The sequence below is a fragment of the Rhea pennata genome, chromosome 1, assembly GCF_028389875.1.
Source record: "Rhea pennata isolate bPtePen1 chromosome 1, bPtePen1.pri, whole genome shotgun sequence".
NCBI classification, from domain to species: domain Eukaryota; kingdom Metazoa; phylum Chordata; class Aves; order Rheiformes; family Rheidae; genus Rhea; species Rhea pennata.
The window spans coordinates 54,873,818-54,900,375 of NC_084663.1; the positions used below are offsets into that span (position 1 = coordinate 54,873,818).

A 26,558-nucleotide genomic window follows, 5' to 3' on the forward strand; every position below is an offset into this window, starting at 1 on the left:
GTTTTTCCTGTTTGTATGTGTTTGTCTGCACAGCTGCCCAGCAAAGGCAGCTTCGTATTGTTCCCAGTTGAAAACTGCAGCTGTCCTAGCAAGTTGTGCCATGCAGTGTTATTGGAAGTAGCACTGGTTACTGCCCTTTGCTAGAACTGATCATAGCTGATCCCCCCTACTTAAGCTTGGTGAAACTGTATTTTTGTAAACAGCAAGGTATGTTAGCAAGACCAGTGTTTTGAACAGTCCTTGCTCATCTGGGTGAGCAAGAATGAAACATCTAATATCTGCTGTTGAAGAAGAGGCCCAACAGAGTTTAAACACAACAAAAGGCCCTAACTTCTATGCTGATTGTCTCAATGCTATTACTTTTAAGGGGAGAGGGAAAGAAAAAAAGCTTTAAGTAGCCTTCATGCTTGGTTGTTTTCTGTAACTGCAGAAGCAGTATTGGCATGGATTACTCAGTGCCTCCCATATGTCTTCAGTGGTAGGATATCAGAGAAAGGAGAATGCCTGGCTCTGAGGATAAAAATTTTTCCTTGGTTCAGCCTTCTGAATGCTTACTGAGGACATCAACAGGATAAACCACACAGTTCCCCATTTCTGCAACGGTCTCTATCAGTGTTGTAATGGAGAAGGGCTTCTAACGGAAGGTGCATGATTGCAGTTATTTTGGGTTGTGCTATTTAGATGTCATGCTGATCTACTATGGAGTACCAGTATTAGCTCTATGTAAAATACCTAGGAACATGTACAAAAGGAAAATGTCGACTGTAATAGCAGCCCTAGACAGAAGTCAGCGCTCAGACGCTTACTTTCTAAACTTGGAACAAAGTATTTGCCCTTGCTGCTAGTTACAGATTTTATTTTTTTTTTATCCATAACAACAGCTGCTGTGTATCCACGGAGCAATCAAGGGAATTTGTTGAAGGATCTGCAAGGCTGCTTTAAATGTGTCTGTGAAGTGTTAAATACCTAAGCCATAGTGGCTCTGTCCTTAGAGCTAACTCAGCTGACTTATTAAGGAGTAAGCACAATTGTACACAGCCATACACTTAACCAAAAGGCAGGCTCATACTTGGGGTGGGGTGGGGGGGGAACCATGAAGATAGTAGTCCTCACCTGCTTGTATCAAATGACATTAAGGGTGCTTGGAGAGATGTTTTGGCTCCCTATGGACTAGAAAAGAATTTTTAAAGCTGTGTGACAGAAATAAGCTGGAGAAAGCATAGCAAATAATTCAAATTTTGGAAAGCTCTACTGATGCTGTAAATTTGATGTGCTGTCTGTAGGAGTGCAAAAAAAGCTGACCTGTGCTTTAATAGACGTCATACTTCAGCAGAGCACCACGAGGTGGCACTGCTGTTACAGCTGACCTGGATGGACCTCTGCCCTGGTAGTGCTGCTTCTCCTCCAAAGTTGGACCCATTGATAGCGAGTGGGGAATAGATCCTACAGGTGTTCCTTTCCAAAGGCTGTTGTTCCACTCATGTGGAAAGAGTTGATTTTCAGTTTGGTACCTGAGGGGAAAGATGCCCATAAGTATGTCCTTCAAAACAGACCCCCTTGTTGGCCTCACATACCAAGGAGAGACTGGCACCAAGATTCCTTTGGAAACTGTGTCCTCTTTATTTTACCTGAAATTAGATATGGTGGATCTGCTCTGTTCCCATGCTATACTGGAAAAGGGGCTTAAAATGCATACACACAGCAATATACTTTTGTTCTAATTCTAGTCTCTACATCTGCTAAGCCATATTTCCTTCATTTGTTCTAGATCTGTTTGGAACTAGATTCCTATTTTTATAACACAGTGTCAAGGAAGAGGCACATGGTTTTCTGACTGGTTTCAGAAAGGTGAGGTGCTGACACAAGCCAGCAGCCAATAGGAGAGATTCCTAACCAGGTTGGAAATTACAGAGATTAGTGACATGTTAGTTCCTCCTGAAAGCAAAGAGTGCAGGATGAGTGCTCAGCCTCTCTAAGCACAAGGATGCTAAGGGTTTTTTTTGAGAACATGCATTTGACAGCAGGAGACTGCAAAGTATACAAAGTATACTCTGATGTCTAGGAGTCCAAGTGGGAAGAAGGAAGAAGGTTGACCCAATATTAATTGCAAAGCCGAGCACAATTTTGGGGATGTCAATCAGTAATGTCTGTGCAACAGGTCAGAGTGTCTCTCCTAGTCAAGAAAGCTGCATACAGAAGCAGCCAGAAGAATGGACGGTTGGGCAGCTTGGGCTATGGTGGAAACCAAAGTGTTGCTACAACACCAGCGCTGTAAGAGGACTGAGCTGGCAGGCTTTACTAGCACCATACCTCTTCCACCTAGAAGTGAGAAGTCTCATCCTTATACTGCCTACCGTAACTTACAGAGAAGAAATGGCTTGTATTTCTGAAAAACCCAGGAGCTGTGTATCCAACTCCAGGACTCTGTATTTTGAGGGCCCTGGAGATTAGGACACAGCTCCGATGCATGGAAGAACAGTGGATTGGTTTCTGGTAGCAAAGCAATCTGAATTCATGAAGGTATCTTTACTCATTCTTCATCGTGCTATGACAGATGAACCTTGAAGTATTCATATTCTGGAGTAAATCTTCACACATTGACTACTCAGAGAGTAATCATACATAGGTGAGCCCTGTAATAGAGCATAATCTTACACTGAATTAAAAAATTGGTAAAAAATTCACACTAGGCAGGTGGGCACGGAGTAAGGAGTCCAAGAGTTCCAATGCATCCAAGAACAGAGCCCAGCTTTTCAGATGCAGGATATCCTAACCAGGCTGTGAACCAGAAGGCCCCAGAGACAGTGATTCTGCAGAAATGTCAATGCCAGGGCAAATACAACTTGTAATACCTGTCCAAGACCACTCAATACTACATTTGAAGCAAAGGAGCCTCTTTGTTGCCATCCCGACTGCTTGCATTGCCAAACAGAGCAAGTGGGCAATAGCCTTGGCTCATCCAGATGAGGAACCAGGAGACCTGGGGATGAAGCAGACACCAAATTACTTACTGTTCAGAAATCAGCGTTGCATTCTGCTCCTCACAAGATAACGAGTGCAGCTGCCTGGACACAGGGAAAGAGACTGGAGTCCCTTCGCATCCCAATTTCTGGTGACTGTGATGGTCACCAGATGGTGATGGTCACCAGGTGATGGTGACTGCGTCTGTTCTGTGCACCAGCTCCTTGGCTGTTGGACCCTGAAGACTTGAGTCTTTCGTGCAGGATGGTGAATGCATGGAGACTGGGCTTGGAGCTCACCTGGATGCTACTTGCCACGGCACAGTTACCTCCAGCAATAGGATAGCATCAGAGTTTCAGTGGGATTCTTTGTAGCCTATATAAGCCAGAGTCCTTATACCCCCTCTATGGCTTGAAGCATCCTCTCCAAGCGATTTCCATGCTGCCTTCTCTTCCCCTCGCGTTTCAGAGGCTCCCCCAGATTCACTTCCATGCCTCTCCTGTGAACACGGTACAAAAAGAGGTCCCTGCCTTGTGGGGCATCCAAAGCGGCCCAGAGAGTTCACAGCCACACTCAGCGCTTGCCATTGCTGCCCTCCCAAGGACACGTGTCCCTTATCCCAGTTCCCTGAGTGCTGTTCCCTGAACGCTCCTCAGGAAATAGGGTGAATATTGGCATACCAAGTTACAGCAATCTCCCCACGTGGGGGCCAATTTGCAGAAGCTCCATCTGCTTCTGAAGCAGCTCACAGAAACAGTGCAGTAATAGTTACCCTGATGACATTAGCTGCTGGAGGCAATGAATGCCTCCCCCAACAAGTCATGAAGGACCTTTTGGTAAACCTTCTCCAAGCCAATGGCATAGAGATAAGTTTTAAACATTGTTTCTGTATGTCACACTTCCATGGTGTGGGAGCAGAAAAACCAACATCATTGGCAAAAATGGAACCTCGGAAGTCAGCTGAATGCTTCCTTTTGAAACAGAAAAATGGAAAAAGCGGTTGCACAATTTCCTGGAAGCAAATAATACTCAGAAAACCCAGAAGAGAAAACTCTTCTCCTAGCTCCAGCCCAGCTAGACTGGCAGCAGGTCCCAGGGAGAGAAGGAAGGCAAACTGCTGGGCAGAAAGATTGAAAATCCCAAGTTAATTGTTACTGATGTTAGACGGCAATTCAGGAAAGATTTGGGTTTTCACACGAGACTGCTGCTAGGCCGGCTGTCTGCCATTACATAACAGGCCTGCAGAATACTAAGCCTTATGAATATGATCTTACCAGATGGCCTGATTAGAGCCCAAATTACTTGTGGGGTAGCTGCTAAGCAGGTCAGAGCAGAAGTTACTGCAGCAAAACAGGCCTGACTTTGTGCAGAAGGGTGCAGGCTGAAAACTGCACTTTTCCAGCAAAAACGTGAGCGGCTCCGGAAAGAGCCGCCTGTTACGGCCGCCCGCTGAGGCCTGAACGCTGAGCGGGTGAGCGCGCCCCGCTGCTTCCTCCTCCTCCTCCTCCTCCTGAGGACACGGAAATCCCCGGAGGATTTGAGCTCGCCAGATAGCTTTATCCAGATCTGCAGCCCTGAAATACACGGCAGCACTGTGGCTACACGAGCAAAGGTGACGAATCCCACCACCCGCAGAGACGGCGGGAAACGTCTGCAGGTTCACTCAGCCGCCGGCCCGATCTCCCAGCGCGCTGGGCTGAACGCGTTTTGTATCGACGACGACGTCGCGGCGGGTCAGGGGAAGCAAAGCTGGTGGACGGAGGTGATGCCTTTTAGTCAGCCAGCCGGCGGGATCAGAGGAGGAAACGATAAATGAAATAAAATGGAAAAAAAAATGAAATAAAAATACTAGCCACGTTTCCAGGCAGAGCAGCCCTTCACGAAGCCGCTGCCCGGGCTCTCACGGCACCGCTATGCCCCCGCAGCCGCTCGGACCCGCCAGCCCCGGCTCGGAGCGGGGCCGCGCCGGGCGGAACCGGTGCCGCGGGGAGGCGCCGCGTCCCGGCGCCGCCCCCGGGCCGCCCCCGCGGAGGCCGGGAGGCAGCGGCGGCGATGGCTGCCGCGGCGGGGGGTCGGGTGCTCTGCCTCTTCGACGTGGACGGGACCCTCACGCCAGCGCGGCAGGTACCGCGGGGAGCGGGCGGGAGGGCGCCGGGACCCCCCTGCCCGCCGCCGCCGCCGGGCTCCGCGGGGGCGCAGCGGCGCCGCGGGTCGCACGCGGCGGGGACGGGGGAGATGTGCGGCGGGGGGGGGGTGTCACCCACCATCGGAGGCCTTTTTCTCCGGGGGATGGAGAAGCAAAGCGACAGCGCGGCGGCGCTCTCTATTTATATATATATATATATATTTATTTATTTATTTATATTTATTTATTTATCTTTTTTTTTGGCTTTGCTCAGCCGTTGCGCTTGGCCCCGGCCCCACAGGGCGCTGCAGTGTGGGGTGCTGGGAGCCTGGGGTGCCCTCCTGCCCTGTGCCTTTCCCACCTGGGGCGTTTCCTGGTGCAGCCAGGGTCTAGCTGGGGCACTTTGCGGTCCATCCTCGCGGGAAGCTGCCCCGACATGCGCTTGCCCTCGTTTCTGAGCTCTCCAGGCCGCCCAGGTGCTCTGGGGGGTCCCGTTTCCCTGTGCCCCTCTGCCCTTGGGGCTGCACGGCCCGCCAGGCCATGGGGAGCGGGAAGGCCGGGTACCGATATCCGCCCTCAGGTAGGAAGATGGAAATGATCGCAGGTGCACTGGCACATCCCTAAAACGCCGCCCATGGGGGTTTCTCTTTCCTCTTCCTCCTCCTCTGCTGCCTGTTCGCCCCGGCACGTACGGCTCCCCGCTCCCCTAACCCGATGGCGCGGCGCGGGCGACCCACTGCGCCGGCCAAGCGCAGCGCCGCAGGAGCCCGGACGGTGGGGTCCTGCCTGCGCGCGGGAGCCACCTTTGCCTTCACCCGTGTCTGGTTTGTGGAGGCTGCTACAGACGGATAGAGGAAGCAAGGGGCTGTCATTTTGCTCCGCCCCAAGGGTGTTTGGGGAAGGGCGGAGAGGACAGACCCCACTGCCACCAGTGCCAGGGCCGTCTGGGGTGGCTCTGCTGTGGGCCACTCCAGGGCCCGTGGCTTCTCTGCTCCTGCAGCTGCAGTCTGACCTGTCATGTTTCCTCCTACCCCTCCAGAAAATTGAACCAGAAGTGGACAGGTTCCTGCAGGAGCTGCGCGAGAGAGTGAAGATTGGGGTTGTGGGAGGTTCGGACTACTCCAAGATAGCTGAGCAGCTGGGCGAGGGTGATGAAGGTGAGACACCAATGGCACTGGAGGAAGGAAGCAGCTGCTGGCTTGGGGGAGACAAGTAGAAGGCAGAGGGCAGACACAGGGGAGGGCAGGAGCTAATCCACATTTTATAGCCTCTGGGACTTCCCTGCGCTGGAGCACAGGGGGCCTCTTTATATCCAGAGGGATCACATACATCCAAAATCAACAAGCTGCTTCCGAGCCTGTCTTTGTGGCCGTTGCCCTTTGGCCGCTGGTGGTGCCCAAGGAGCCATGGAGCTGCTGTTCAAAGTCTAACGTCTGCCGAGAGCCGGCTGGGCCTGGCGAGGTGGGGGTGCTGCTAAGCCACCGCCTTTGGGTCTTGTGCTGGGCCTGATCCAGGACCACAACAGCTGCGAGAGCAGCTGGGATCTTCTCCTTGGTTCCCGCAGCTCTTTAGCAACCAAGAGCCCGTTGTGAATTTTACCCCTGCCCCAGCCCGCTCCCTGTTGCTCTGTGAGCTACTCAGCCATGCACCCTTTGGTAGCTGGGGTCTCTGATGAGTTCCCGATTAAGCTCAGAGCCGGAACAGATGGAAAGCGATGGTGCCCAAGCTGTTCATTCGTGCGCCCGCAGTGCTATGGACCAGGTGGCCCTGAGCAGTGACGGGCAAGGGATGAGCCACGAGCGCTACCTGGGCAGAGCAAACAGGGGTGGGAGGAAGAGACTGGACTGGGAGAGCAAGGCAGGTGGCCTGTCTCGCTCTGCCTTGTTTTCCCTCTCCAGTATCAGGGTAAAACACGTGGCTGGGTACTAAGGTCTCTGTTCTGCCTCATTAACGGAGAGAGGCCGCACCGTGGAGTAATTCACGGCTCAAGGGAGCATGAGATTAATTGTTGAGTCGGCAGTGGTCTGTTTACTGCCCCCAGGAGAGGCTGGAGTTAGATAACCACTAACCGCATCATGGGAATATCCTGGCAGTGGAGAAGGGAAGAGCGGGAGCAGAAGGGCCTGCACGCGGTGGAAAGCCTGATGTTTTGGAGCTCTTATCTCGGTTCTGCCACTGATTCAGTCAGGTCTCTTTCCCCCCTTGTACCTCAGGATCCCACCCGGGAACTGAAGATTATGTCCCTCCCCACCGTGCCAGGAGCGGTGAGGGATGGTGTTCATTTGCTGAGCTGACAAGTTCAGTGCTAAGGATTATGGAGGAAGGTTCCCTGAGTCCTGCACACAGGCAGCATTTCTCTGTCCCTGGGGCCCCTTTTTCTAGCCAAAGGCTGAAGCAATACTGTTTTTTTTTTAATTCTCCTTTGTTTCCTCCCCTCCAGTCATCAATAAATTCGACTATGTCTTTGCCGAGAATGGTACCGTGCAATACAAGAATGGGCAACTGGTCTCCAAGCAGGTAGGTGCAGCAGCTCTTGCAAACACAGCTCTCCTTCTGCATTCCTGAGCATCCCGTGAGCGCCGTGGGGAGCAGCACCCCATTCAGAAGGGCAACCTCTTCTGTTCTCTCCAGCAGTCGGGTTTGACTGTCCTTCTCCTCCTACTCATGTTCTTGCATGACCTCGTCTTCAAGCAAGGCCTGGAGCTTGCCCTCCCTGCAAATAACGTGGCTGTTGACTGTCATGGACTCACATGTTTTGTGGCTGAGACAGCCAGGACCGCCTCAGCTGTGGAAGTTGCTTAGCCCCAGGAGAGGCTGTGCAGCTGCCCTGTGGGGCAGATGAGCCAAACAGGCTAGGAAAAAAAAAAAAGTCCTGCTGTCTCATGCTTCTTTCACTGTGTACTGTCCACACATGATAGAAAAGCCTAGACCAAAAAAGCTTTGCTGCTTTCCTGTGGGCCTCTCTGACAAGTTAGTGGGAACCTGGGCTTCATCCATCCTCTAGCTTCTTCCTCACTGCCCCTTCTCCCCTCCCCCCCAGGCCATTCAGGACCACCTGGGAGAAGAGCTGCTGCAGGATCTAATCAACTTCTGTCTCAACTACATGGCACTGCTGAAGCTGCCCAAGAAACGGTAAAGGCTCGGGCCTGCGCAAACGGGAGTTGTGTCACTGATTTCTAGGGAAGTCAGGCCTCTGGAGGCCCCTTAAGAACAGCTGAGCTATCGGGCTTGTCTTTGCTCCAGGTCTGGCAGCTTTTCTCTTAGCGTCTAGAGGCCCTGTATAGACTCACTGTCCCATCGAGCCAAGTGGTGTGGGCAAGCCACTTAGGCCAGTTTGTTCTGGAGAGTTGGCACTATTTGTTAGCGTAATGCCTGCCCTTTTCCCCCCTCAGATTTTCTTCCCCTGGAAGCAGGGTGCAGCCGCTGCCTGCATCTGTTCTAAGACAGTAACAGCTCGTTCCTCATCCGAGCATCAGCACGAGCTTTCGTGTGAGACTCCAAACAGACAAAGGATAGGAGGGCTGAAGTCTTCAGGTGCGAAGTCCAGAGCTTGAGCACATGGTTTCACACTGCATCTAACCCAGTGTCACTTCAAGCTGCTAGTAATAGGACTGGCCTTGCTCTGCTCCCACCCATGTGCTCCTGTTTGCTGCATCAGATTCAGCATCACAGAGTGAGGTTGTTCACCTGGCCTGAAGGAAAACCAGTCCACCATGAGGAAAGAAAAGGATAGTTTCCTATTGGGTCAACTTGCCCTGTTAAAACGTCATTGCTAGATCCAGCAGAAGCAAGGGAGAGGGGATAGATGGCATGGATGTGGAAGGGGAAACAGAATGGCCTTTTTCAGGGGCAGCTTGTAGCTAAACCCTGGAACACCAAACCGCCTTTCAGACTACAATTTCATAAATGCTTGAAGCCAGCGTGAGCCAGTGCTGCTATTGAAAGGAGCTGTTCTGCCCTCCCCTTGACCCAGCTGTCCGTGCCTGCTCTCTCGCGTGCGTCAGCGCCAGTGCTTGTGTGGTGAACCTGCACAGGGGAGTGATCTGGTTGAAATTAAGACTGTAAAGTGAAAATTGCTCAACTGTGATCCAAATCGGTCTTCTGCTCTGAGTCACCATGTGGCAACATGAGCGCTTGCAAGAGGGGCCAGGACAGCTGGCTCCTTTCAGCAGGAGAGCTGGCTCAACATGCCCACAAAACTGCAGGCTGGGGCGCAGACTACTCAGGGCTGTTTGGTTGCCTCATTGCTGTCTAGTTGCCCAACGCCCAGCAAGGTTTCAGCTCCTAAATGCCTCTGCGGGTTTAGGCTTATGAGACTTTTTAGCAAAGCATGGGATTGAATCCATGTCTCCTGAGTCCTGGCCTGGGGCATGAACCACCAGACCCTTGGTACTGCTAAGGTGTCCTCTCCCTTCACTATGCTATAAGACAGGAGGTGGAGAGCTTTTCCAGACTCAATGGTAAGTGCTTCATCACAGAGTAACAGCAGACAGGACTGGGAGGGACGTCAGGGTTAGTGAGTTCAGGATCTGCCTTCTCCAGCTAGGTTTCCGCAAGAGCTTTCAATTTATTTTCAAATTGACTGTGCTGCCTTCCCTTGTTGTTCGCAACATCAGAGCTGGTACTAGGCTGAACCCTCAGAAAGCTATTCCAAGGTGCAAAGACAACAAAACTGGCCAGGTTTCTAGCAAAGGGAAAAAAGGGGAAGCTTCTGCCAGCTTCGTACTTTGAACCAGCCCACTGAGGGACTGTCAGAGTGGTAGTGCCAGTGCAGGATGAGGGTGGCAAGCAGGAAATTCAGTCCTATCTGTGCAAATTTAGATAAGAACTGCAGTCAAAGGTGCAGGGAGGGGAAAACAAGAGACACAAAGGCCCTGCAGGTCCTGCCTGATCCTGTCCCATGAAGAGGTGCTGATTGCTCAACAGCCAGCATCTCACATCAGTAGTGAGTTACACCAACCTGCTCCATCCTACCACCTCAAGGTACCACCTACTCCACTCAACTCATCTACCACAGAGCAGTCATTCCCCTGGACAGGCCTGTTTTTCTCTGCCTCGTGCTGTTGTAAAACCCTCCATAACCCTATGCCCTTGCCTCCATACAGAGGGACCTTCATTGAGTTTCGCAATGGGATGCTGAACATCTCCCCCATCGGACGGAGCTGCACACTAGAGGAGCGAATCGAGTTCTCCGAGTTGGACAAGGTATGGGGGCCAGTCTTGGGCTCACTCTCCTCTTCTCTGCTGATCTTGCACCTGCTTCTCCCTTGCCCAGAGGAGGGGGCTCAGCTCCAAGCTGTGCACCAGACCAACACACATGGCAAGGTGGAGACAGGACTGATGGTCAGAAAACCCAAGGAGAGAAATAGATAAAGGGAAGAATTTGGCTTCACTGGGGACCACCAATGCAGTGGGACTGCCAACAGTGTTCCTTGTGCTGCAGGAGATTCCCAGGAATACAGCACTTATTTCACAGGGTGTTTCGTTGTTCCTAATAAGCAAAGATGGAATTTCCCCGAAAACCTCAGAGAGCCCAAAACTTCCCAGCTCAGGTCACCCCTCCAGGATGGCCCAGCAGCCTTCTGTTTCTCTCCTACTCTCCCAGCCCTGAAAGAGCTGGAACCAATGGGCTTCCCAGACTGGGAGGGCCATGGCAGATCTCTGAAGTGTTTGGCCTGTGCTCAGAGCAGTTTCTACCTGTGGGAGCTTTCTTGGGGAATAGGGGTCAATCAGACTTTGCAAGACATGTAAACAAAGCTGGCAATTTTGGGTTATGAACTTGTGGGGGGCAGGTTTAGCTCAGTTGGTTAGAGCGTGGTGCTGCTAATGCCCAGGTTGTGAGTTCAGGCCCTGTACGGGGCTATGCTGAGGGTTGGACTAGATGATCTCCAGAGGTCCCTCCCAACCTTACCGTTCTATGATTCTATGACTTCTGGAAATTGAAGCAGGTGCATGTCGCTAACAAGGAGGGTGTGTGATCTGCTGCTCCCAGTAGTTTGCTGAAGCTGGCCTAAACTAATGTCCTTATAAGTAGGCCTTGGGCAGCACTGTTGGAAGCTGGATAAATATTATTAAACTGTCCAGGAGGAGGGGGTTGGACAAGAGGGAACTGAAGGCAGCCAGCTGAGTGTCCATTCAGGATCCTGCAGAACACAGAGAGTTCTCTTGGAGCTCAGGGAGGTGGGAAGGAGGTGTGATAGCAGAGCAGAGCAAGGCACCGGAGTTGCCCAGCAAATGCCTTTTAGCAGATTATGGTAGACTGTCAACTTCTAATTATTCAAACCCTTCTTCCTCTCCTTTCTGTCTTCTCTTCCATAGAAAGAGCGGATCCGGGAGAAGTTTGTGGCAGCCTTGCAGAGGGAGTTTGCTGGCAAAGGCCTGCGTTTCTCTCGAGGTGAGCAGAGGGTGCTACTCTGGCTTTGCATTGGCCTCCATTGTGTTTCCCATTAAATTCTCAGAAGGGGAGCAGGAATGCCAGCTAATCCTTCCAGGGGCTTGGTTGGGTGAATGCTGGAGCTCTGCTCCCCATGGGAACCCCAGCAAGAGCACAAAGAGCTTCTATTCTTGGAGAGCTGTTCTGGGGGTGTCACGTTCACAGCAGGGCAATGGGCAGAGAATAAACTGTGCTGTAGATTTTCTTCTCAGGGAATCGGCCATACAGACTGGTTTCTGTTCCATGACATTTTCTGTGCCTTATTTTAGTTAGCTCTGTTGAGCCCATCCCTGCACAGGAGGTCTGTTTGGCTGAAGCATCAGCAATAGGGTTGCCAGCAGAGCTCCCAGAATATCCAGTCCTCTGCACAGACTCCTCTAGGAATACAGTGGTGTAGGAGAGAAAGGAGCTTCATGTGTTTCTCCACTCGGGAGTTTGGTTTGGACCTGCCAAGTGGTAGGGAGGTTGTCTCTCCACACCATGGCTTTTTGCAGGGCCGTTTCTTGGGGTGAAGCTGCGCTTTTACAGCCAACTTAGCAAAATAAAGGGACCGAAAGAGGAGCTGAGCTGTCTTGGGAATGTGGTGAGGACGGGGAGGAAAATGAGGTTGTGTAAGTGATGGGGCTGAAACTGGAAGAGACTCTCCGCAGAAGGGATAGGTGTGCGTTAACGTGGGGAGGTGCCATGTGGAAATCTAGCCAGGGGGGCAGGGGGATGGCAAAGCTGGGACGCGGCAGGGGACCCTCCACTCTTAGGTGCGGCACCGGCCAGTACAGAGCGCTCGGCCCTCTGGTCTTCCAAGAGCTTTCATCCTGAGAGCGTCCCCTCCCTTCTCCCTTCAGTATCCTGCCGAGAGTATCTCGTGCTGCCCGCAGCATTGACACAGGCCATTTGTCATAGCAGAGAAAGACAGAGGCCCCGCGGCCACGTCCCCAAGGGCACGGGGGACAGGAACAGAACAACGAGCCTTTCTCCTCTCGCTTTGGAAAGCTGCCATCGAGAGCCCCGGGGTAAAAGCACGAAGATAATGGGAGCTGCGGGCCCCCAGCTCCCCTGCAAAGAAAGGACGGGGTGTCTCAGGTCAGGCATCCAAAACCAGGGGCACATGGAAACAGGCCTCTTGCAACAGGCTGGCTCCAAGCACCTTGTCCCAGGCTGTGGAGGGCACGAGCCCCAGAGGTGATGGGAGGTCTCTCTCCCTAGGCCTGTGCTCTGCCCAGACCAGGGATGGTGTCTGCTGTCCATGATGCAGACCTCCCTCTCCTCTCTGTCTGATTTCCTCCCCACTCCAGCTGTCATCCTTCTTGCTGCCCGGCTCTATTTAAAAGGACAGAACCCAGAGAAATGCAGCATTTTTTGCAGGTAAATGACTGGATACAAAAAGATGAAGGATTTTGAGGGCATCGTCCTGGAAAATGGGCAGTGAGATTTATTTACTGCCCTGCTGCAGGCTCCTTGTGTGAGCCTGGACACATCCCCATCCCTGTTCTCCTAGGCCACTTTCTCCCTTCAGTATTGCAGGGCCTTGCCTGGGTCATCCTGTCTCCTAGTGAATCCTCTGCCCTGAGCTGGGCACACAGGCTCCTGGGGAACCGGCAGCAGGTTAGGGAACCCCCGAACAAGCAGAGCACCTCAGCTAGCCAAGGGGGATTGGAGAAGGACATCAGTACATACGCTTCTGAGTGGCCTGAGGGATGGGTGCCTCTCCTCCAGCAGAGACCTTCTCCTGTGGGTAACTGTCTCCTTCTTGGGAGAGGTGAGGATTATTATTTATGAGAAAAGAGAATTTGAAACTCCAGAATTGCTGGTAGCCTGGTAGATTGCCTAGAGAAACATGCAAACTACATCACCAGCACCCTACTGGAGCAGGGATCTGATCTGGGGGGTGAGGGACATGCTGGTTCAAACCATGCTCCAAGCAAGACCAAATGTATATATGCCCTAAACTATGGGCTTTGACTGTTCTGGGAGGAGCGTTTCGCTGGAGCTGCTCCTGTCTGTGTCAGCTTGCTGGTGGGGCAGGGGACTAACTGTACAGCGTGGGCGCGGAAGAGGATTGGATCCAAATCCCTTTTCCCATACAGTGCAGAGCAGCCCCTGGGATGGGGAATGTGCTGCCTGGGGCTTAGCTTACACCCAAAAGGGGAGCAAGGGTGCTGGGGGATGACTCTGCCTGATCTGCAGGGGCTTTTTTCTCGCCTTTTTAGTCAGTGCCGTGTGCATGGATGTTCACCTGCTCTCTGGGAAAGCTCCCTTACCCCTGTACATCTACCCCATCTGCCTTGAGAGATGCCAAGCCAGAGGCATGCCCTGAGCAGGTTGACAGGCTCTCCGGTGGCAAAGTCGGTGCTCCTTGAGCAGTGTGCAAAACCCGCTCGTGGCCTGCAGCGTGGTGAGCGGGGACCCAAGCTGCGTGGTGCACAGGGTTCGCTTTGCGTTTGCAAAGCGCCAGGAGCTCCGAGCACCTGCAGGGCTAAGTAGCTTCAGAGCAGTGGTTTTAGAGACATCAGAGATGTCGGTACAGGAGCCTGTGACAGAGCTTGATGAGCTGTCTACCTGAGGACGTGGGCTCTGTGCTCGCTTCCGCTTCACGTGGGAAGCAGAGCACATCAGTGCTGCTCTGCCAGGCATAACCCCCAAGCCTGCCCCGACAGAGCCCTCTCTTGCGTCTCCTCCACCCTGCCTGCTACGTCCTGCTTGCATCCGTGGTAGTCATGGGAGCCGTGCTGATGTCACCCCAGCTGTGCTGATGTCACCTCTGCCTGTTGTCATAGAAACAGCATCTGCCTGTGGTCCTGATCACATGCTGGAGGATCAGTCGGGGCAGATGCCTCAGTGCTGTGTGGGGAGGGCTCCCTGCACATGCCCGCCCCTTTCCCCCTCCTCCCGCCCATCCCAGGGCAGAGGGGGGGGACACCCTGCCAGCACCCAGGCGCAGTGCCTGATGCCCTTCGTTCTGCTGGCAGGTGGCATGATCAGCTTTGACGTCTTCCCGGAGGGCTGGGACAAGCGCTACTGCCTCAACGTGCTTGACGACGAGCGATTTGACACCATCCACTTCTTTGGGAATGAGACCACCCCTGTGAGTATGCTCCCGTAGCCCAGTGCTTGGCCTCCTCCTCGTTTTCAGCCTGGCGAGCGCTACGCAGAGCTGCTCCCTCGCCGGTCCCTGCGCCTGAGCCTCTGCCCGCGGCCGACACAGACCTCTAGCGGTGCAGGAGGGAGAGCGGCTCTCGCGTGCGCGTGTCTGCAGCAGGCTCACGCGTGCAAGTCTGGCTGGATCATGCAGAAACCACCTTGGATTCGCTGTGCTGGGGTCCACATCAGCACTGCTTTCCTTCCCCCAGCACTCTCCTGGGGGTGCCAACCGCTCCCGGGGCCCACAGGACCTGGACGTCAAGCCCGAAACACTTAGGAGAGGACTTTCCAGGAACAGCTTTGCCTTCCCTTTAGTCTGGTGGAGGATGATACCTCCTTGCTGCTATAAACCAGCTTAGCCATCTGCTTGGCCCTTTTCTTTCCAAACACTGGCAACCTCCCCTGCCCAGATGTGCCCACCCCATCTCCTGCTAGACCCTTCATGAGCAGGGCAGGGGTTAACCTTGCCTCCGACAGGGCTCTGCTGATGTTTTCCCTATTTTCTATTCCCATGCAGGGAGGGAATGATTATGAAATCTATGACGATCCCCGAACGGTGGGACATAGTGTCCAGTCCCCCCAGGACACCGTCCAACGATGCCGCGAAATCTTCTTTCCAGAGAGAGCTAATGAGTGCTGACTGTGAGATCCCTGCAGCCCTTCACCACCACTGTCCTTCCCCATGAGGAAAAGCACCTTCAGTTGAGGAATCTGCTCAGGGTAGACTGGGAAACACTTTCCAGAGCTGGTCAGGATTTAATGTGTGAATGCGGGTGGGTGTGCAGAAGGGGGGCTCAGTCGATCAGTCCTTCAGCACTCCCGATTTATGGCTGGAGTCTGTGAGACCAAACAGCACTTGACTCCAGAAAAACTCTTCTCTTTCCAGTTCAGGCCTAGGTAGGAGGCAATACCTGCTTTCTTGATCTGAAAGCTTTTGAAACGGCCAGTCATGACGGCGTATGTGTCCCTCTGTCGTTCCCTCCCCTTTTCTTTCTCGCTCTGTTTCTCTTAACATACCTGCACAAGGGAATATGCATCTCACGTTTGTCTCCCTCTTGTCCCTTTGACAGGGAATGTGGGTACACTCAGGCTCTCGGTGCTCTCACTGGAGAAGCAAGATGCCAATAAGGCAGTTTGCTCCCAAGCCCCTGGTAGAAGGGGCAGCAGCAACCCCAACTTGTTGCAGTGCTGTATGCCCTAGCAGAGAGGGACACGGGGTCAGCATTGCCCCAAGCCCTCGGGGCCCATCTGCATCCCTCACCTCAGTTCCATGCAGGGACAGACCTTAGACATGGCCTGGGGATGATATTTTTAAAATGGGTGTGCTCCCACTCTGAGTTTTGCTAAGGTGCCTAAAGAAACTAATTCTCTTTACCTTATGAAAAAAAAAACCCTGACTGTGTGTCCTGCAGAAGTCATCATCTGACAGCTGGCCTGGCTGGAGGACCCCTCGGTGTCTGGTGAGCATTAGGCACTTTATGGGAAGACTGGGAGCAGACGCCTTACCAATAGTCTTCTCACCCACATGTCATTTAGGCGTCGGAGTCGCTGATATGTTGGTACCCGACCTTACGCACGGCATTCATAGCAGAGACTAAATCCCCTTCCTTTCCTAGTGCTCAGCTTTCCTGTTATGTCCTTCCATCGGAGATGTTCTCAGAGAAAGCTAATACAGGCCAAAACTAATTCCTAGTGTCAGTGGGGATATATACTTTAACAAGTTTTCTTTTTCTACCACCTCTCCCCCATCCACTCACTTCATATGGCCACCTTTAGGGAGGCAAATAATTCAATGCCACTCTCGTATGTCCTCCTGCTCCTCTCTTCTTCTGAGTCTTCAGTCATAGCAAAACTAAATCTCTCCTTTGGCCCTGACCTTCTCCTTCACGTTGCCCTTTTACTCCTGGCCATTATGCTGGGGTGTGACTGTGACTTTAGTCACACATTGGTGACTTTAGTTGCAGCTCAGTGCTCAGCAGGAAGCTTGGGGATCCTCTCCAGAGAGGTGCCCTCCTTACAACTGCCCAGGGCATAAGTAGCTGGCGTTTGTGCCCCCAGATGGGAGGCCAGATGTTCCTGCAAAAAATCCCTACTTCGCTCTCTGGAAGCTTTTCTCACCATGTCCATGCAAATGTGTCACTGTCCATCTGAGCTGTTACTGTCTCTTGGTTCTGGTTTTCCTCTCCTTTTTCTCTTGTTTCTGCTTTCCTTGCACTCTAATTGCCTCTCCTTGCAGCCCAGTAGCTATTTGCATCTAGTAGCTGGACTGCAGAGAGATGTTTCTTAGCTGGCTACTTAACTAAGGGACCAAGTTGCTCAGACAAGATATGTTGGTGCTTTTAGATCCAGGGCAGGGCTCCCACACTGCAACTGGCAGGAGCCTGAACGGACCTCGGTACTGTTGCCTGGCCAGTCGCAAGAGCAGGTGTGCTGCTGGCCAGCAGCGTCAGGGTGTTTTTCTTCCCCATTTGACTGTACCTCTTAACTCACAACACATCAGGTCTGTAACGCATCAAGTCTGCATGAAGGCATTGGTCTGCCGGGCATCCGGAAAACCCCAACAGATGCACAAGTTCCTCTTTCTACCCAGACAAAATTTCTGAGTGGGAGAAGAGGGCCTGTTGGAGAAGCCTGATGCAGGGTACCTTTTCCACAAACCACTATTTTTAGCCCTCCAGAGCAACCTTTATGGAGGAGTCATGTTTTGTGGTTCCTCCTTCTCTGTTTCACTGTGGATCAGGTTCACTGTGGATGTGTTTTGGGGTTTTTTTTTTGTTGTTGTTGTTTTTTTTCTGTAAGTATATTCAAAGTCAACAGGATCTCTAATCTCTAGAGAGCTCCATGGTGTTGAAGACCAGGCCCTGACCCTGATGGTACAAAACACTGTGGTCGCTGTGGGGACTGAGATGACCAGTGTATTTGAAGGGAAAGGCAGGCTCTGTCCAAAGCTGCTCCCGGTGGCACGGTTTGGTGGGGGGAGAATAGCAAGGAGAACGGAGCAGAAATACAGCTGCCCTTTGAGGCAGTAGTCACTGTTTTCTGTGCTGAGGAATCCACACAGGCATTGGTGGGATGAAGCTCGGGAAGCTTCACCTTCCTCGTGTCCTCCGTGTTGCATTGAGCTTGGGCTAACGGAGGGCACCTCCTGCCAGGAGACCCTGTCCTGCCGCAGGAAAAGGAGGGCGGCATCAGAAATAACTGGGGAGCCCCAGGCTGTCGAGGCACTGAAATACCGCAGTTGAGGTGGCTCAGTGCTGAACTTCGTGTGAGGTAGGGAAGCAGGTGGACAGCGCAGGGGCGCCCGGTGCCCCTCGCTGAGGACAGGGGCTGCGGAGGAGGCCCGTGCCGGAGAGCTGGGCAGTCATCTCTGGCTGCAGAGCAGCTGCCCCGGCTCTTCAGTCCGGCCAGCCCAGAGCCCGAGCTAACCCACGGGAGCTGCAGAGACAAAACCAGGACCTCTGCGGTGCTGGGAGTGTGCGCGAGGGAGGATTTCTGAGTGACGGAGCGGAGGTGGTGGGCTCCGTGTCGGGAGCAGTGTCGCCATAGGGCTCTGTATCCCTGCAAGATGGGCAGTTCCTGTCTGACTGATGCTAACTGTTAAATAAGAAATATATTTAAATATATACATAAATATATAAAATATATATATATATATATATATATATATATATAAAAGAATCAATCCTATTAAAGCTGTCACAGCCGTGGAGGGAGCGTGTGCTTTGTGCCCCGGCTCTGTTCTGGCCCTCGCGCGCTGTGGGTGCAAGGGGAAGCCGTGGAGAAACGGGCAGCCCTGCGGCCAGCAGCGGGGCTTCGATGCCCCCCGGCCGGTGGCAGAGCCCGGCGGCCACGGTGGCCCCCCACCCCACCCCACTTCCCCCCGGCTGCTCCTCCTTGCGTCAGAAATCCCCGGGCCTTGCTCCCGGGGCCGGGGGGCTGCACGCCGGGCCGGGCCGGGCCGCGCGCGCGCACACGCACAGCCGGCACAGGCAGGGCTCGTGGGAAAGTCACTTTTAATGGATTATTGCCAATGTTACAAAGGTCGCCACAAGGTCGGACAGGCGGGACCCGCGCTAGCGTTGTAAAAACACCGACAATTCTAGGGTTTTAGTTTATTTCCAAAAAAAAAAAAAAAAACCAACAAAAAAAAACAAAGTTTGTCTTGGCCAAGCCGACCGCATGGCCGGGGAGGTCCAGAGCCGGCATGGCATCGCCGCAGCCCCGGGACACGGCTGGCTCGTGGGTGGGGGGCACCGGAGGCCGCCCCAGGGTGAGCCCAGGGTTCGGGGCAGCGGGACCCCGGGCGCGCGTCGCCCCGAGCCGTCCCGCATGCCACCAGGCTGGGTGGCCCTTGCCCCCGCTTCTCTCCCTGGTTATGGCAGACCCACGTCGCTGTCGTGGAAAGGTCGGAAATGGAAAATCAAACCCATTCGGTTCGTTTTTTTTTTTTTTTTTTTCGTGCCCATCGTTGCCGAGGCCCAGCAGTGCCAGCGGTGGGCACGAGGGCTGTCCGCCATCCTGCCCCCTCCCCAAGCGTGGGGGTCCGCCTGGCCGGAACGTGGCAAAGACGACCAAAAAATGAAGTTTGTGCTTTATATACGAGACCCTGTCTACACCGAGGGGGCAGGTGGGGGGGGGTGCGTTCGCAGGCGGCTCCCCCTCCTCCCGCCCCACGGCAAACTACGGACGCGCACGCACACACACACACACACACACACACACACGTGCGCGCACGCAGAGGGAGCATCGCCACGGGGGCTGGGGCGATGGGGCCGGGGGAGGAGAAGGCAGCCGTCACCCCAAAAGCCACATCAGCTCACTCCAAGGAGAGGAACCCCGGGGGCCGCCCGGCTCCTGGGCTCGGCCTCGGCAGTCGGCAGTGACCGAGAGCGTGGCCGCGGGGCTGGCAGCGGGGACGGCAAACGCGCTCGCAGCGAGAGGCGACCCGAGCGCACCCACCCTTGAGCACGGGGTCGCTTTTTCCCTTAATCCTTTTCTCTCTTTAAGCCGCACTTTCTGCCCCCCCTCACACACACTTCTTGAGCTCCCCGCGTGGCCCCAGACGCTTTCCCGCACCGCTTCCTTGGGGGTCCAGGATGCTCAGGGGCGGCCAGATTGGGGGGGGGGGAAGAGGGGGTAGCAGGGAGCCGGGGATGGGGAGGAGGAGGAAGGGACGGACAGACAGACAGAAAGGAAACCGTAACTGTATAAAAGACACCGAACGCCTCACGCATCGTGGGGTGGCCCCGGCTCCCCGCACGCCCCGCGCGGCTGCCACCCTCCCTCCCCCCCATCCCGGCGCAGGCGCCTGCCGGCCGAGCCGGCCCGCGGCCCCCCCCCCGCGGCCACCTAGGAGCCGATGATCTGGCCGGACCACGTCTCGTGCTTCGCGTGGGGGGCCAGGTTGGTGAGCACCACCTCCACCGCCTGCAGCTTCTGGTTCTTGGGAGGGATGGGGCAGACTTTGTACGTCACCTCGTCCCCCTCCATCGGCACATACTCGCCCTCGATGCTGCGGGGAGAGGATGGGCCGTGGGCCCCCGGCTCGCGCGGCCGTCCCTGTGCCGCGGGCAGACCCCGCCGGCGAGCGGCGTCCGAGCCGACGCGTCGGGGCGAGCCGGGAGGCACGCCGCTGCGGGATCCCCCCACCCACCCTCCTCGGACTTACTCGGACACATGAACGAAAATGTCCTCCGTGCCGTTCTCGGGGGTGATGAAGCCGTGGCCCTGGGAGCGCGAGAACTGCTTGCAGACGCCCTTGAAGACGGGGCCGGCGGAGGCGCGAGCCGTCCTGCGGGAGGGGAGAGAGGGGCCGAAAGCTCGCCCGGGGCGCGGGGCGGACGGCACCCGGCCGAGCGGCCCCGGCCCGCAGCTCGGCCGGGTGCCAGCGCGGACGGGGAAGACCCTCACGGCCCTCCTCGCCCCGGGGAGGACCCAGGGCCTGGCCACGACGGCGGCGGTGGCGGCCGGCTACTTACGCGGAGTACGTCCGGGTCCTCTTGGTGGGCAGCGGGCTAGGCAGGTCGCGCAGCAGCAGGTTGCCCCGCTCCCAGACGCGGCTGCCCTCGCGCTGGAAGGGGAACGTGGGCCACACGGGCGACTTGGGCGAGTGCAGCGGCGGCACCGCCGGCGGCGCGCTGGGGTCGGACGACATGGCGGGCTGCTCCGTCGCGGGCGGCCGGCGGGGCGAGAGACGGTGCCCGAGCTCACGGCCGCACGCCGCTGCTGCCGTCAACCTAGCGGGCGAGGGGGAAGCCGTTAGCAGACCCTCGGGGAGGCGCTTTTGTCGGCTGTCCCCTCTGCGGGGACCGGCACGCTGCCGATCCCCCGTCGGCCAGCAAAGCCCGAGAGGGAGACCCCAGCATCGGCAATAGCCCGGGGAGCCCCATCCTGGGTTACAGGAACCCGGGATGTTCAGGAAAATCGATGAGCAACCAGGGGAAGAGCGCGGTTGGTCACGTCTTTCTTTCAGTTTTACCACTACGTGTTTTTATTCGTAGTATCCGGCTGGGAATGGAGCCCATATATAAATCAGCACGTCCTGCAGAGATGCCCGCGCAGCGCGTGGCGCCATCGGGCCCCCAACCAGGGCCTCTGCAATAACAGCGGCAACAAATAGCAGGTAATTCAAGAGATTTTCGCAGCAGCCTTTGCCAAGCGTTAAACTGGCCTGCCTGGGAGAAATGTTATCGTTCAGCCGCTCGCGGGGGAATCCTGGCAAGCTGCGCTCCAGATGCTCCATCGCCATCGCTCTGGCCAGAGGGCGGTAACGCAGATTTTTCCGCGGAGAGAGAAGTACCTGACCCCCCAAACCACCTCCAGGCTCTGCCGCAGCTCTCCCAGCCATGGAAAAGTGATAGAAGTTGATTAGCTTAGCAGTCCAAAAAATTAAATGGGAGGGCAGAGAAATGGAGATCTTTTTGCTAAAAAAAGGTAAAGGAAAAAGGCTGAGAGAGCGATTAAGTCAACTCCAGCACTGGTTTTGGAGACTCTGGAGGTCTGAGAGGGCAGGTCAAGGCTGGAGCAGACTACTCCAGCCAGCAGGATAGCTGCCAGGGGACTTCGTTTGCCCTTGGTTAGCATTGATTTGGCCCAAACTACTGAATATGGTGAGAAAATAACCCCACACAGAGGGCTCTGGAGAACAGGCAAGTTCTGGCACCTTCCCACGGCTGGAGCTGACTCCCATGCAGGACCCTCACCGTTGCTTCGGGGCACCTGAAAATCCCCCCGGTGCCAGCAAACCAACATGGCAATGCACTGAGAGGGGAGGGAAGGTCGTTATCTGCTTTCTTCCTGGTCAGGAAAGCAGGTGCTGCGGCAACAGTGACCCCTTGGAGGACCCGCAGTGGGGCCAGCTCCCCGGTGCGTGGCTCAGACCCTAACCCTGACACTCAGCTGCCCCTGCCCAAAAGGGGCACAGGGAGGCTCTTGCGCAGCCCCCAGCAATGCACACATGGCGTTTCATGCCCTGATAAGACCCTCGAGCAACACGCGGCAGGGTGCCTTCTCCTTCCTCACTGCCCCGGGCACTTTCCGTTCCCTGCAACACCTCTTATCATCGGGCTTCAGTTCTTACCAGCTTTTCAGGTTTGGAAAAAATTACAGCGCATGCAACAAAGCTGCACTTTTGCAGCCAAACAGCACAGACCCCCCCTCCGCCCCGGCCTCCTGTTGCAAGAGGAGCTGCAGCAGTCGGCAACGAAGCCTGGCAGCGGGGCCTCGCGCTGAAAGGGAGCGCGGCAGAGCAAGCGCGGGCGAGCGGCCGCCCACTGCATCGCCGCGAGGGTCAGCACGTGAAAGCCAGCCCTTTGCTGGGTTTTGAGCCAGCCAGCAAGCTGGCTCTGGAGCATGATGAGCGCTGCAGCCGCTCACATGGCTGCGCTGCCAGCAGTGCTGTCGGAGACATTTAGACAGCTTTTCCTTGGATTTCCTTTCCTCTTGGTTGCCACCGTTGATGCCAAGCACCACTGGCCCCCAGAGGCCGGTATGAACGGCTGCTCTGGGGCTCTGGGGGGCTCATTCGTTGCCCATCCAGGCCAGCAGCTTCCTTGTCACCCAGGGATAAGGAGTTTGTGCCAACATCATGCTGAGTGACCGCTTCTTTCACCCAAATCCCCGTGGGGGCTGCATGGTACATTTGGGACCCCACCTCCACTCCAGCATGCTTCATGCTCCAGGAAAGCCAGCAATTTTTAAATTTGCTTTCTGACTCATCCATGTCCCCTGGAGAAAAGGAGTCCTTGGGGGATGTGTGAAAGGGGGTCACCTCCACGCTGAAAATAGCAGGCACCAAGGGCACAGGAGAATTTTTTCTGGAGCAGATGAAGTTCCAGGGAGGACACAGGCAGCTCATCCTGCCTTCACCACCCACATTCGCTTTCTGGGACCCCGAAGCCAGCAGAGCCGTGGCTTCACCCATGCCTTAGCTAGTTTTTTAGCAGTAGCCACTCATGACCCTTGCAAAGCCTCAAAGCAGGTCACTCTGCCCCTTCCGCCCTGGCTGGCACCACCTTTCCCGGTGGGCACGCACTGGCTCCTTTGGGCGACCAAGTGCCCTAAGATGCTGCGGGAGCCCGCACAGTCAGGGCCAGACAAGCATGATGAGTTTGGGGGATCCGGCCCCCAAGTGAGAGTGATGTTATGGTGCTGGCGCTGCAAAACTTGCTTTACAGTGACATGCCTTGGCTGTGTGCATTTTCGCTGATGGGGCCTTTGGGCTTACCCACCAGATCAGGGACAATGGGGAGTATTTAACCTGAATAACTGTGCTTTGAGCTAACTATTAGTATGCTAAGGGGGTCAGTGGGAGCCAGCAGAAAGAGCTTCTTCCGGCTGGTCTGCAAGGGGGATGGTAAAATGGAAGGTTTTTTTTTCAGAGGCAAAACAAAAATAAGAGAGGAATGTGACAGGGCAAACAAGAGTGGGGAGCCTTGCAGAAACAAATTGGATAGAGCAGAAGAACTGACAGCCGAGCGTGAGTTTGCACCAGCAGGACCTGGTTTACCTGCGGGACCAGCCTTGGCCAGAGGGGCTGGGGTGCCCTGAGAAGCTCTGTGATTCAGGGAGCTGGAGCGTGCTGGGAATTGCAGCTGGGGTTTATCGCAGCTGACAGGGGCAGCGCGCATGCTGCATGAAAAGCAAGGGCGCTCTGAAATCCTGTGCAAAGCAAGCCTGGCTCCTGCTGGGGCCTCTCCAGCACCACCAGTCCACGCGGCAAATCCTCTACCGCTGTTTCCACTCAGGCAGGCAAGAAAGGAGGCGTTCACATGGGAGGTCTCATGCTGTGGATGCTGCTAAGAAATGACCTGATGCTCCAACACCAACCCTCCTCCTCCCCATTTATTACCACCAAGCAGCACGAACACTGGCACTTGCTCAAGTTTGCTTCAGCGTGAACTGACGGGAACTGTCTTGGCATCACGAGGAAGAAAAAAATCATCTCTGCTTGGAGCCACCACAGCTCAGCCTCGGGCTCACATGGGGCTGGTGTGACAACATCCCCACAGCAATGATCACCTTTGGGCATGGCCGTCCAGGGCACCTGGCCCCAGGATCGAAGGTTGCCACTCACTATTACTCAGGGGTATGCCAGGACTGGACGTCCATCAGCAGAAAGACATCCAGCCATGCAGGTCTCCAGGATTAGTGTGAGGGCTTGTCTCACCCTCTTCTGCCAAGCTTGCTCAGATATTTTGAAGATGCACACACAACACTAGGGTCTGTAACATCAGTTTTTTGGAGAGAGAGAGCTGTTTCACAGCTGATCATGGGCAGGATGAGAAGTCCCAGGGAGCAATGAGAGGTGGTGGAAAGCTCATTTTTAAGGCAAGGAGATGAGTGGCGGTGAAGGGGGACACACGGGCTGCTCCTGGCATGGCAAACTGCACTTCTGTGCTGCATGAACTGTATTTGTGCCACAAGCCTGGCACTATTGCCCGGGGACACGAGAGGCATTTTGGGGAGGACTCCAGCTGTCCCAAGGGGGGCAGCCACAAAAACGCTTCTCCACCACACAAGTACCTTGCCCCAGTGTGAGGCATTCTGTTAGAAGAGAGGGATAAAAATCCCATATAACAAGGGGAGGAGAAAGAGAGGAAGATCCTTAAGCCTGACAGTAGCTCACCATGGATAGGGATGAGCAAGGGGACATGAGTGTAGGGAGGCTGCAAAATCTCCATCCTTGGAGATATGCAGCACTTGCCTGGGTGAGGTCCTGAGCAACCTGCTCCAACTTGGAAATTATATCTAACTTGGAAATGGGAGATTGGAGCAGAGATCCCCCCCCCAGGGCACCCTTCAACCCAAATTATTCCATGTTTCCAGGTGGCAAGAGGGGAGAAAGCAGTGGCGTGTTTGCACCCAGAGCCATGCTGTGTTGTCCAGATTTACGCTGCTGAGGTTTTGTCCGGGGACCACCGCACCAGACACCTACTGATCTTGGGGGTGAGGGCTGCCGCCCACCCTGCCTCAGCTCGTGGTGGGAGCGTGCTCTTGGGAGAGCACCCCGATTTGAGGTCAGCCCTCGAGCCTGAGGCCGAGCAGCCGCCTGTGGCTGTGCCAGCACTTCTCCATCAGCAAGGCGAAGCGGGAGCGTTGGCACGACGGGGTGCTCCAGCGCGATACCCCAGCTCCAACCTCATTTAAATCCCCGCAGCAAACAAAGGAACCGAGGAAATTAAACTCATGGTAAGAAAGGGCTGAGGGAAGAGGGGAGATGTGAGCATGTCATCGCTGGAGTCTCCTCCCCTTCCAGTCCAGCCGGCGAGCGGGGGAGGCCTCTCCCGGCCTCCCGCTCCTCTCCTGCCCTCCCCGCCGTGCCACCCCGCGGCCCTCTCCCAAGCCCAGCGACTGCACTGCTCCTCCTGGCAACCCCAAGCAGGTGACACGGAGCGGGTATTTGGGGGAAGAGAGGCTCTTTTCCCCTCGCCCCCATTGCCAGCGTTTGCCCCAAGCTCTGCCAGGGGCTGAGACCCTCCTTCACGAGCCCCGGGCTCTCCCAGCCAGGTGGACGGGCATCGCAGACATCCCACACGCCCCGTGTCCATCCCACGCACGTGCATGGGTGCGGGGACAAAATCCAGGTCACCTGAGCGGCTGAGCAGAGCGGGCAACTGTCCGACTTGGCCACAGGACACAGGAAGGTTTCCCGGCACATCCCCCGGCCGCCGCGGGACCTCCACCCCTCGCTCCTCCCGGTGCCGGTGGCAGCTCGTGGCTTCGCTCGGGTGCCAGCGGGCGACAGCCCTCGGAGCCAAGGACACACGTCAGCCCCGCACCGAGACCTCTCTTCGGCGCCCAGGCACCGGGGAGGATGCCCATCCGTCCGCCCCCTCCCCAGAGACCTAATCCACGAATGAAGCCCCAGGCCCCCGCGGTAACACAGTATTCTCCAGGCACCCCCGTGGCAGCTAGCTTAGCTTTTGTATTTTTCCAAGGGAGCATTTCCGAGCGGAGCTGACAGGCAGACGCGCTCCGTCAGAGAATACGCAAAGCCCAGGCCAATTAACGCCGACAGGCACTAGACACATCAGCTTTCATCTAGAGATCCAAGCAGCCCGTTCGTCACGACCCGCTGAAAGGGCTGCGGTTTATCAAATAAAATCACTGTCTCTCTCCCTCTCCCCCTTTCAAACCTGAACACATTGGCATGGGTGCTGGCTGGGACCTTGTTTAACTAAAATCCTCCTGAGGTCCCCCTGCCTCTCCGGAGAAGGGGAAGGAGCCTTTGGAAGATACACCAGGCTCACTTCTCCCCCGGTCTCCACTCCCGGCTCCCGGGCTGCTGCTTTGGACGCGGCCGCTGGCCGCTCTCGCACCTGGGTCTCCCGAGTGTTCCCGCTCCCCCCGCCCTTCGCCGCTGACTGGCTGGAGGTTGTTTTCCCTCTGCTATTTTTCCCA

General features: G+C 55.4%; 2 protein-coding genes across 2 annotated transcripts; one reads left to right on the forward strand and one right to left on the reverse strand.

The window, feature by feature from the left end:
* Nucleotides 1-5,003: 5,003 nt before the first annotated feature.
* On the forward strand, nt 5,004-18,366 carry PMM1 (phosphomannomutase 1). The gene is made up of 8 exons (XM_062568795.1): nt 5,004-5,085; nt 6,126-6,243; nt 7,527-7,603; nt 8,127-8,218; nt 10,192-10,291; nt 11,405-11,480; nt 14,486-14,601; nt 15,175-18,366. The coding sequence occupies exons 1-8, from the start codon at nt 5,014-5,016 to the stop codon at nt 15,295-15,297; spliced, it is 774 nt and encodes a 257-aa protein (XP_062424779.1). The 5' UTR covers nt 5,004-5,013; the 3' UTR covers nt 15,298-18,366.
* A 1,640-nt stretch (nt 18,367-20,006) lies between these two features.
* Nucleotides 20,007-20,811, reverse strand: CSDC2 (cold shock domain containing C2). Its single transcript, XM_062568809.1, has 3 exons — nt 20,636-20,811; nt 20,326-20,448; nt 20,007-20,169 (listed from the first exon to the last, which is right to left on the reverse strand). The coding sequence occupies exons 1-3, from the start codon at nt 20,809-20,811 to the stop codon at nt 20,007-20,009; spliced, it is 462 nt and encodes a 153-aa protein (XP_062424793.1).
* Nucleotides 20,812-26,558: the final 5,747 nt, after the last annotated feature.

What these genes read in the sequence shown, in the direction of transcription:
- PMM1 (XM_062568795.1), top strand. Translation starts at nt 5,014, where the DNA reads ATGGCTGCCGCGGCGGGGGGTCGGGTGCTCTGCCTCTTCGACGTGGAC. An exon ending in CTGAAGCTGCCCAAGAAACG is followed by an intron (nt 8,219 to 10,191) that starts GTAAAGGCTCGG and finishes GCCTCCATACAG; the next exon opens with AGGGACCTTCATTGAGTTTC. An exon ending in AGGCCTGCGTTTCTCTCGAG is followed by an intron (nt 11,481 to 14,485) that starts GTGAGCAGAGGG and finishes TTCTGCTGGCAG; the next exon opens with GTGGCATGATCAGCTTTGAC.
- CSDC2 (XM_062568809.1), bottom strand. Translation starts at nt 20,811, where the DNA reads ATGTCGTCCGACCCCAGCGCGCCGCCGGCGGTGCCGCCGCTGCACTCG. An exon ending in AGGACCCGGACGTACTCCGC is followed by an intron (nt 20,449 to 20,635) that starts GTAAGTAGCCGG and finishes CCCCTCCCGCAG; the next exon opens with GACGGCTCGCGCCTCCGCCG. An exon ending in ATTTTCGTTCATGTGTCCGA is followed by an intron (nt 20,170 to 20,325) that starts GTAAGTCCGAGG and finishes CTCTCCCCGCAG; the next exon opens with CATCGAGGGCGAGTATGTGC.